Source organism: Sipha flava, unplaced genomic scaffold (assembly GCF_003268045.1).
Source record: "Sipha flava isolate LNK unplaced genomic scaffold, YSA_version1 337_pilon_pilon, whole genome shotgun sequence".
In the NCBI taxonomy this organism is placed as follows: domain Eukaryota; kingdom Metazoa; phylum Arthropoda; class Insecta; order Hemiptera; family Aphididae; genus Sipha; species Sipha flava.
Window position 1 is genome coordinate 59,023 of NW_020273028.1, and position 12,150 is coordinate 71,172.

The 12,150-nt window shown below is 31.7% G+C and overlaps 1 protein-coding gene across 1 annotated transcript; it reads left to right on the forward strand.

The window, feature by feature from the left end:
• The first annotated feature begins 3,857 nt into the window (after positions 1–3,857).
• On the forward strand, positions 3,858–12,150 carry LOC112687224 (protein obstructor-E). Its single transcript, XM_025559813.1, has 5 exons — positions 3,858–4,081; positions 7,755–7,982; positions 8,884–9,081; positions 9,255–9,447; positions 11,943–12,150. Exons 1-5 carry the CDS (start codon positions 4,033–4,035, stop codon positions 11,965–11,967), a joined length of 693 nt encoding a protein of 230 aa, XP_025415598.1. The 5' UTR covers positions 3,858–4,032; the 3' UTR covers positions 11,968–12,150.

Below are 12,150 nucleotides of genomic sequence, written 5' to 3' on the forward strand. Positions count from 1 at the left end.
GTGAAAGTTTATATAATTTATCATTTTATTTTATTCATCTTAGTTCACACGCCCACCGAGAGTTTCTCGTGAGTTAATATTGCTTTTAATGGTTATATGTACCCCACTTACTTGAATGATAAATTAAGTTACATTTTTAATAACCTCGTACCAGTTTCTTTATTATAATTTTTATAATAACTACTGTAATAATAAATTATCTTTATATATTTTATTTGGTACAAAACTGCATCGGTAAAATAGCCTTTAACTTTGTTGAATATTTGATACGTAATATTATTAATTAAAATGAAATTAACGTATATAATTATTTGACTACAAAATTATACTTAAAATATTTATTTTTTTTTTTTTGTGTCTTTGTAGTATAAGTAATCTATTATAAACTATTATGTGTACGTGTATAATTATTTACATAAATTATTTCATGTATGTAATAATTAATTAAAAGTGATTTGTATATAAAAATAAACAATATTTTAATCACCGCACGTACACATTAAATTTGTTGTAATAAAAAGAAAGTAAAATTAATATATTATTTTCGCTTAATTAACATATTATTATACATAATTACTGTTACATATTCACATATTCACAAAGAAAAAGTAATTAGTTTCTCAATTGCGTTATAAATGTATTATAGTTCCAGTAAAAATGTTAATTACATATGTTTATGACTAATATATTTTGGCTAAATATAAGGTATACAAGAAATATTATACTCGACGTACCTACCATCATTGAAACATGTGGCCACTCACATTGGGCACTAATGCACCACGCATAAGCCATATTATATACACGCAATCTAATATAAACACATGTCCAATAGTTTTAATTTAGTAATGTTACTATTAAAATGTACATGTTGAATGAATATAAAATTAAAATAAAAAAGGTAGATTAACTGAGTTATTTTTAATACAAATTTTGTTTTTAACGATATACATGCGTAAAGCGGAAGATACTAACACATCACATAAGAATATAAAATTAATTATTTTCATATATTTTTTTGTTATAATTGAATACACAACATTTATTTTAAATAATTTTACATATATAAAAAAAAAAAAAATATATATTTTATCGTGTGAAAAATTTTACTTTTCTATTTACTGCATATAAATATAGCTACATATCAACGTTTCATAGTATAATACAGTCATTTTTTATTATAGTAATGTATTATTATGTGTGTTAGTGCTGTTTAGAAATGTAGGAAAATCTTTTAAGTTTTATTCTAAAAGGTTCGCAGTAAATATTAAAACTAAAAACTGAATTATATAAAAAAAATTACAAAAAAAATGTATTCAAAAAATTGAAATTATTTTACGTCCAAAAACATTTGAAATTAAGTGATTTAATTTTTAATTAAATATTTCTTTAAAGAAATAAACATGTATATTTCAAACAAAAACTGTTTTTTTATTTATCAGGAATAGTATTTCTATGACTGTAGCAATTTATTTTAAGGACAAATTTAATTAAAACGTTTAATTAATATCGTAGCATTCACTTATTTTACTAAAGAAGATATAATTTAAAGTATTAAATATTTCAGATGTTTAAAAATATTTTACAATTTACCATTAATATTCTTTGTACTGAATGAATGATAGACATTTTAACTTAATAATACCAAATTTAAGTTCATGTTATTTTTCTGATTTATTAATTTTTAACTTGTCATGGTAATACAAACAACCTTTATTGAAAATTAGGTTATTTTCTCATGTTTTGTTCAAAAAAATATACTAATCGAACAAATGTCAACAAAATGTTTAGACAACTATGTCACGGTTTTTAATTGCCCAATACTACACGGTATTAAGTTATCGTGTCACTAAATCAATAATAAGTAGCCCGTACTACCTTATTATAACCTAATGGACATTGTAGCCATCAGAGGAAATATTTTACTCAGTTTTGGAATGTCATATGTGCGTTTAACAAAGTTAGTCAATTTTACCATACGCCTAGAATTCTTAATGTATGTGCGGCGGTAATGTACCACGAACGAAGCTATATATAACATACAAAAATAAATTATGAACTATTGGTGTAAATATTGTATTAAATTTACTATAAGTTTATACAAACAATTGATCGACTAACGGATATTTGATATTTTACAAAAAAAAAAAAAAAAATTATAAAAATGATTTGCTAATGTTTTTATGTTTTTATTTATAACGATACAACATATTTGAATTCGAATTGTAACATATATTTTATAAACAAAATTAATTATACAACCAGAATAATAAATAACTATATAACTATTGTAGTTTTATGAAAAACATTTTATAATATTCGTGTTATTCAAGTAAGTTTAGTTTATGGCAAAATAAACAAGCATATGATTTTGCGTTTTAACTGATGAGTCTATTTTAATATTAATTATTATTAATTACCTATATTATTATCGAAAAGTTTAGGAGTCGTATTATGTTTAAATATTAATTTAGTCCCACGATAAAAAATTCCAAATGCCCAATAATACGTATTAATATTATAAATGTGCCCGTCATCCTTAAGAATTAACCGTACAGGACGTTTGGGCACAATTCCAAAGAAACATTATTATAATGTAGCCGGTTTTCTTAATAACCACCGTCCTTGGAATATTCTATGAAACGCTGATGGAATCATGGGATGGAAATATTTTGGAACTCTGTAGAGTATTAATTAATCAGCAGTTGGTGGCTCGCAATGTTTGTCTGAAATAATTACGGCACATTCATCTCTAGAAAATTTTTATTTATAAATGACGATTTTTCTTCTATTGTACGTACAATACGTTCATTTCTCTTCTGAATAACTGAATGAAACTTGTTTTAAGATAATTAACGTTACGGTAAACTAAACTGACGTTGCTCTAAAACCGTATACCTTCTATCTCACTCTACATTTTTGTCTGTAAGATAAATAAATGGACTTTGTTAGAATACATGATTTTAATAAAAATATAAAAATATAAAATTCAAAACAAATATACTGTAAGTATTTGCTTGGGATCATTGAGCCTCGACAATTATTTAAACCACTGAAATTTTAAATCTAAATCAATGTCTTCGAAAATATTCGAAAATATATATAAATATTATAATCTTATTTCAACTCTAGTGTAAAAAATAAAACGAAAAGCTATTAAGTTTTTCCGTGTACCTAAACGAAAAAAAAAAGGATATGTCTGAAAAATAAAAATAACTTTAAAGTTGTTTGTTTTCACCGAAACCGTATCGTGAAATAAAAAGTGTTACAATAAAACAATTTTTCACGGTTCTCAAACGCAATTAATAAAATTGAGTTCGTCTTCATCTTATTCCACTGCTTTCTCGTAGAAATGAATACGGTAAGTATTGTGTTTTTTTTTTTTTTTTAAATACGCCGGTGAATATTCGCGGTTAGTAATAAATTATACTTTGCGCAACACCACACACAGTAGGTAATAATATAATATTATGATAGCGCAAAATTAATTAATTAATTGTTTCGAGTTCGAACACGCGTTTATTACCGTATACCGTATAAAACGGACGTGTTAATTTTATTTAAATTGCCGGTATGAAAACATCGGTTTAAAAAAAAAAAAAAAACGCACATTTTGAATTTGAATACGCAATGCACGCGTTGAACGCGAATAATTTGTAATGATTGTATACGAGTTGGAAAAACTACCTACAAAGTGCGAAAGTGCCACGGACGATGAAAACGAGTCGTAGCGAGACTAGTGCGCGAAGCCGTGCAGCGTATATATTCACAGCCTAACAGCGGAGTGGTTCAAGATCATTCGGTTCGGAACGGTACGGCGGATTGGGGATTTGATTGGAGCGCTGTTGGTGAAAGGCGCGTAGTTATAACATATAACATTTGTCACGTGCGTTTTATTATTCTTTTTTTACTATTATTTTACGTATCACGTACTATACCACTACACACAGTGTACCAGAAGTCGCCGATTGTCTGACAGGTTGGATTTTTGAACGCGCGGTATTTTCCAGAAGTTACACCGCACGGATCACGATGAACGTCTTTTGGACGTTTTCCGCAGTGCTCCTGCTCCAAGCAACAAGTACGTGTATTTATTTTCCTTATAATTGTAATTAATGCAGTACGCATACTGTCGTAACACGCGGTGCGTGAACGCGGTTTTCAAATGATCATTGTTGTTCGCGTTATACGATGCGCAATTGCTAGAAAAATGTTCGTGATTCTCTACTCCACGCGGCGCGACAAGCAGCGGGAAAATATAATAAAACAAGACTCGCACATCACGTACGACACGCGTTATCTTGAATATTTATACACTTTTCGTAACGAGATACGTTTGCAGTGGAATGCCTGTTAACATTGTGGAAATACTTACGCACCAAATCGGGCTTAGGTCTTAACATGTTGTAAATACCATCATCGCGGTGCAGAACATCGAAAAAAAAATGTAAGATCGTTTTCGGTGGCCAGCCTAAACATTTTTCAATCCAGTGTCAACATTTTACCGATGTCCCGTCCTCTTATCGGACGTACATCAAAATGTGTTGACCCAACTAACGTTTTATAAATATTTACTCGTAAACGATAATCTTTTCCTTTATTTCTCACTCGTACACCAAAAACTAACCCATACGTGATTAAATCACCAACTCTACTGGCGCCCCTGAAATATTTCAGCCAATAATAATAAAAGCCATTCACATCTTCCCAATATCAATCGCACGTTACATTTTATCTATCCGTCATCCGAGCAATGTAATTTATCAGAAAAGATCTTAATTCGAGTCGTGTTTGAAAACAAGTCTCCAAATAGTTGGTACCAACAACTCGATTGCATAGTCACCGTTCGGACTCGGGTTCGGCCGTTAAACGTTCGAGTGTTGTACAGATGCTACCGAATACGTAGCAAATGCATTGAAAAAAGAAAAAAACTTTGTCTTGGGTTAAATAAATGTATGATATTAAAAATGGATCATAAAACAGAGGAACGTTTATTGTTATCGATGTATTGTATTATAAAGACAACTCGGAAGTCTTTTATTTCGGACCAGTACCGTTCCTATAAGTCCTCGGTAGGCTGAACGTCGCCTATCCGGTACGTTGAGTAAAAATAGGTGGTGGATTTGTTGCTCATACGACTTCGATAGATGTAATAATAATAAAAAATTAAATATATATATATATATATATGTGTATAATATTCGTGCACGGGAACGTAATAATACAACGCGCATAACGCTCCAAAGAATATAACATTATTATTTTGTATGGGCATTGCATCAGAAACACATTATTATTATTATTATTCTGTTCGAGTTATGCAACGACCGTTTGCCGGAGACCTGTATGCGAGCGTATTCATTAGGCGTTTCGGACGCGTTATGACAGATTGGAACAAAACCGTTCGCCCGAGGCGTTCGTAAATTGCCGACACAACTAGCCCAAGGAACGCAATCACAAAATAGTCATAATAATAAAAATAACCCAACAACAGCCCATGCGAGCGTGTGTATGTTTTCGCTCGAGTGAAAGTTGCAGTCGCACGATCGCCGGTCGAATTGGGTTCGTGTTCCTCCCCAGCGCTGCGACCGCGGTTGCGGTAAACGGGTTTGAACGAGAGAGACGGAAAGAAGAAAAAACATAATTCAACACGTTATAGTAGTATACACACCTGGGTGTGCCTGCAGTGCGAGGGTAATCTTATGTATTCACATATGTGTGTATATGTACTGTCGCGCGGTGACGATAACAATTTGCGATCATTAAAGTGTACAGATCGAACGACTTATCATTAACACGTCGGTCAATACGATAATATATGTATATGAGTGTTTAAGTGTGCGTACTTATAAGGTTTGCATAATTTATCATGTTTAATGAAAGTCGCAATTAATACAATGTCGATACGTATACACACGTTACACCGACTGGCGTTAGAAATCGTTTTAAACGTCACCGATTACAGCGGAAATGTATTCACCATAACAATAATCGTTCGAAACTATTAATATCTGGGCTATATTTACTGGGCATTTTTACCGATCTATTCGCCACACTCGTCGTAAAACGGCGTAGTTTCTATGTAGGTACAAATCGAATAGTTTTCGCGCCCTACAGGCTTTACGGTTCTTTTGCCACATAACACGCGTGCCAATCAGTGACGTATATAGGGGGGTTTCAACCCCCCCCCCCCGAAATTTATGGTTAGTACGACCCACGTGTGCATTTCTTTAATCTATGTATTAATTAAAACCAAACTGTCTAGTATGGGAAAAAAATGCTCTCTCCTAATTTTTAAGCAAATTATACGCCCAATTCTTACCTACGCTTGCCCGGTATGGAGTAATTGTGCATCCTCGCACATCAAAATAAATGCAAATTGTCCAAAACAAAGTCCTCAGAATAATTGCAAATGTTCCGTGGTTTGTCAGAAATCCAAATCTGCTATTGATACTTTGAATAAACTATCCGTTGATTTTTTTCCAAATATATGGTGCTTAATGTCAATATTAGTAACTTTACCAGTCTCAACAGCGTCATCAGAAAGATCGTTTTCGATATTGAAAAGATTGAAGTCGTGCTTGAGAAATAGTACAAGCGAAAATCGACTAACAGGTTTATCTCATGTCAATTCATCGAAGTATTTCAATAAACACTGAAGAAGTGATAAATAATTTTGCAAATCTACCTCGAAAATTAGACTTTGTCCTGTAATTAAATTTATGTATTCTAATTTTCATAGTTATTAAAAATAAGTTAATTTATAACCTTCATTTAGTATATATTTTTTCATAACCCCCCCCCCCCCCCCCGAAATTAATTCCTATATACGCCACTGGTGCCAATCATCATGGTACTCTACCCCTATCGCTACACGTTTGTCTTTTGAAATGACTATCGATTAAACCAGCAAAACAATCTTTGGTTAGAATTTTCAAATTATATATTATTATATTATCTTTCATATATTCATCTGTAATAAACTATATCCAAGCGATAACATGGCACCAGGCCACTAGGTTAGGATTTGTAAGTGTACATCATACACGCCTCGTCGGATACACCTCCCTTAAAAATATGAGTCATCCGTTTCGTATGATAATATTTCTGCCCGCCCTCGTACAAGACTATACGTAATATTATTATTTTCAATATCACAAACGCGTAATAATAGACATAGTTCATGTTAGCCGCTCTTGAAAATCCAATAGATAGGTAGAAGGTTTTTAAAGATAAGTATACTACTGTTTTATTATTATTTCATGGTTCTTTATTATATATTTACCAGTATTAATATATTATGTTAACTTCAATAAGATGATAGTCATGTTTACCAACAGGGAACCAAAAGTGGTTGGGAGGGTGATCTAAAAAAACGAATTTTAGCTCGAATGGAAAAAATGGTTTTGCACGCCTGCATCTAACGAAATATGGTACATAGATTTAAATTGTTGCAAAGTATTATTATCACTTAACCACAATAACAAGCATATTGGACAGTTGTAGTCTTCGAATATTCTTTTACGTACTATCGGATCCACCTACGTAATAACTGACAGCGGTGGAATTAAGGGAAACGTCAATATTTTAAGGTTTGAAGCCCATTACAGAGTTAAAAAATTACTCAATTGATTTAATATTAATTGAAAAATATCATTCATTAGTATTTATCTTAAAATTTTTCACTACGTCACCATGTTAAACCTGCCACTGACAACCATTAACTCTATATTGTGTATTGCGTGCTTTTTCAGTGATCCATTGTCAAGGATACAGCTCAGAACAAGCGTCGCAATGCCCGGAAAAACACGGTGAACAGACGTACCCGCACCCCGACTACTGCGACCAGTTCTATCTGTGCACCAATGGAACGTTGACACTGGAACAATGCGGAAACGGTTTGCTATACGACGGAAAAGGAGCCGCTTATCACCACTGCAACTATCACTGGGCCGTCGACTGCGGAAGCCGCAAAGCCGAACGTATGTCAACATATTCGTTTTTTTTTTTTTTCATTTTTCTTTATGGCAGGATGTATCAGTATTTTTAGTCTATAATATACGATTTACCACTATTAATACGTCAAATGGACATTGGAGGTACCATAAATCGGTATTGGTATTAATGATATCGTTATAACATTATTGAATCATTCCTGTTTCGAGTCATTTCAAGGTTTTTCGAAAGCTCATGTCTCGTGATCCAATAAAAATCCTCTATAAACATCGTCAAAACATGTCATTAAGTAATTTGGAGTATATTGAAATATATGCGCGTATGGCGAGTACATTATTTATGTAAATATCTGTGTATAATTAGTAAATGTTTACTAGCCAGAATTGTAATAAATTCAATTCTAACTGCCAACTGGACACGTCTTATAGAAACAAAATAAATATTTAATTATATTTTTGAACTAGGATATAATCGATATTATGACGACCTTGATAACTCTATTCGATCAAACGATTTGTGAATAATTTCAAATTATTATTTCTAAGGCGTTTTCTTTTTTCAAAACCGTGTATTGCTTTACGTAATAATATACATCGTATCAAGAATTCTCGACCCGTTTTATTTTTTTTAACGGTATTTTGTCGAACAAAATAAATGTCAACGTTCGCACACGCTGTAACATAAATATTTCCCATATCACACCATACCTTTCAAAAATTAGTGTCTTATTCAACAACAAATTTTCCAGAAAATTATAATAACACAAACACACACACACTTTTTATTCACTAGAAACGCTGCATATAACATCTAAATAATATTTTAACTTCGTGACGTTTTCGAACTTCCTGTTCCACTCATGTTTGTCTTATTACTTTTTATTAAATATGTTTCGTAAGTATTGTATGCATTTTTTTCATTCCACAGTTGTGGCGATCAGTTCCCCGGGATGCGAATACCAGTTTGGTTTGTATTCAGACGGCTCTGCTTGCAGCACCAACTACGTGAAATGTGAACACGGCTCCGCATACGTTCTGCCCTGCGAACCAGGTTTGGCTTACGACGACAGGATCAAGAAGTGCAATTGGCCGGATGAGCTGGTTGAGGTCGGATGTAATCCTGCAGGTCAGCAGTTCGGTTTCTATATGCTAAGAGTTTTTTTTCGTTTTTAATAATTAATGGCACACGGTCATGTAACACGACCGAAACAATTTAATGTATTAGTATACAACCACCGAAAGAGTACATTCTCGTATAGCCCGTATTCATTTTATTACAACACGTCACGTTTTTTACAGATGTAATTGGATTCAACTGCCCGGACAAGATTGACCCTCACTCGGTCTCGGCCAAATTCGAACCGTACCCAAGATTCGCTCTGCCCGGAGACCCGCACAGGCTTATCACGTGCGTGAACGGCCATCCCAGGTTAATTAGCTGCGGCGAAGATAGTGTGGTCGACGAATCGTCGCTGACGTGCGTCGAAAAAGAGTACGTGTGAAATTACATATTATAATTATATTTTGCCAATATGTTTTTGTCCTGGATCAGCAATTTATGTTATAACCACATGACTTGTTTTAGAACGTATGGTACCGTGCTTACGAACCTATCGATACTTTTATGCTAACACGCGTATTATATACTACTACTAATACGAATGGCATAATTTAGGGAGAAGATTAAATCTATTTTGATTACCTTCCAAAATATAGCGCTTTAAGTACTTTTTATTGAATGACTGTTTCATGATCACTACCAAAAAAAAAAAAAAAAAAACCATTACAATTTCAGTTTCAAAGAAAGTTGTTTTTGAATTGTTACAGTTTTAATCTAGGTGTGTGAATTATAGGTTAGCCAGTTTTGTGGTTGTTAATTTTTAAAGTTAATAAAACAGTATGCGGTACCAGTATATAACAATATGCGCCTAATAATAAAATGTATGTATTATGACCAACTAAATAAATATATATATTTTTATAAAACTAAAAGCTAACTTTTATTTTTATTTTTATATTTATTTACTGGAGTTATTCATTTAAGTTTGTAGAAAAAATATTTATTTTACTTATTTCAGCATATTTTGGGCAATAGAGAATATTATATATATATTTCTCATATTTTAAAATATGTGTTTTTGTCAGTAAAAACGATCATATTTATTAAATTCATAAAATTAAACTAAAATTTCACAAAAAAAAAAAAAATATAATACGTAAAAATAACTAAAATAAAACAATAATAATTATTTGGACATGTGATGAGGTGAGAGGAAACAAAAGCAGTAAGAGTGGTTAACCAATGAACATTGAAAGGAAAATAAGAAAAGGAAGACGAAAAAAAAGATGGATAGATTCGATTGAGAATGAACTATATGAGAGTTGGTGTGTGCGTAGTGGATGTAGAAAATCGAGACGAGTGGAGGCTTAGAACAAAGGTGATCGACCCCAAATAGTTGGGAAGAAGACGAGGGAGAAGAAGAAGACAATCATTATTTACTGCTATCTATCACATATCACTTAAGTTTTAGAACATCCATTAGAGTAATAACATATGTGTTGTCGAATACACGAATGTCGGGTACTGGGTAGGCATTCAATGTTTATATCGTACACTGACGGTCCGTGTACGTGTTAAACTGTTAATTGTAATTTACACGAGTTTCCGAGTATGAGTATCTGTCTAAAATTAGACACAGCGTCTGTTAAATTAACTCACAATCACGAGAATATTATCTTATATTTATTTCTTACATATTGTAATATATTATTTCATCCTGAATATTTTTTCTTCGAAGTCTCGATAAAAGGCTAACCTTGGCAACACACATAAAAATCAAGAGAAAATCCTTAAATCTCAAGCTACATAAATGTAGACATCTTTTCAGATCTAACATTTCATTCCTCAACAAATTATTAATAAACAAACAAATTATTCGCCCAGCTATGACATATGGTATTCAATTTTGGGGCTCTGCCAATATTTTTCAAACATTTCAGTCAATTTAAGGATATTAACTAAATCTCCGTGGTATATTAGTGACCTTACCTTACATAACGTTCTTAATATCTGCACTGTTCCAACTCATGCCTACATTTATTATTCTAACTTCCACGTACACACACACAACCATCCTAACCCAATAATTTCTAATCTCTCGTCTATCACTATTCCTGACGTTTCCTCTCACCGTCTCAAACACAAATGATCTCGCGATTTACTTACATAATTAATTAGCTAAAAAAAAAAAACATAAAAAACAAAAGAAACAAAATTAAAGTAGTGTCATTGGATGCTTCATTATATATCATGCCACCATATCTTGTACATATTCTAAAATTTACATGTTGTATCATTTGAATACAGATTGTAAATATTTCTGTTTCTTTTAATAAAAAGAAAATAAATAAAAATAAGTCTCAACTTTTTCTTCCACTTAATCTAACTTATTAATCAATAATACATTTCATCTAATTATATAGTTTATACTTTATGTGTAATTACTAACGCCGTTTAGCACCCCCCCCCCTCCGGACTTTGGAAACTTAAATTAAAGGGGACGCATAATCTTACCTTAAATAAGAAGGGAGGCTCCGTCCTTTTCCGTTCTACCCTCCCTCCTTTAAACACTGCTACTAAATGTCTACATATTAAGATTGTAGTAATTGGATATGAAAAATAAAATAAGAATAAAAAAAAATTGTAACACATTTGCTCTCGTTTGTAAATTATTGAACCGATGCAAGACATGTATTTTATACTCAGTATATAGTATAATCTTTGTCATAACTTTTTCCGCTCCTTCATTTTTCCATCGTTATGTTTTATTTGGATATTACACATATATGACAATTTTAACATTACTAACGAGAATTTAATTACATTATATCCACCACCGTTCCATCACGATTGTATTTTATATCTACTATCAGTATTTTATTGACCTTAAAACAAATTATAATTATAATTTATTTATACCGTTACAGATCTCATTACAGAAAAAGAAAGTAGATCACATCGTTAATTCATCCGTGCCATGTTCAGCATACAATTTTACGAATCATGAATTGTACAAATTATTTGTACGTCATACCGTCATAGAAACTATACGTAAACACCGTTGATACGTCAATTTATAAAATATAATATTTAGTTTGGATTTGTTATACCATAAATTAATAGTATGAAAAAAAA

What these genes read in the sequence shown, in the direction of transcription:
- LOC112687224 (XM_025559813.1), top strand. Translation starts at nt 4,033, where the DNA reads ATGAACGTCTTTTGGACGTTTTCCGCAGTGCTCCTGCTCCAAGCAACA. An exon ending in GCTCCTGCTCCAAGCAACAA is followed by an intron (nt 4,082 to 7,754) that starts GTACGTGTATTT and finishes GTGCTTTTTCAG; the next exon opens with TGATCCATTGTCAAGGATAC. An exon ending in CGGAAGCCGCAAAGCCGAAC is followed by an intron (nt 7,983 to 8,883) that starts GTATGTCAACAT and finishes TTCATTCCACAG; the next exon opens with TTGTGGCGATCAGTTCCCCG.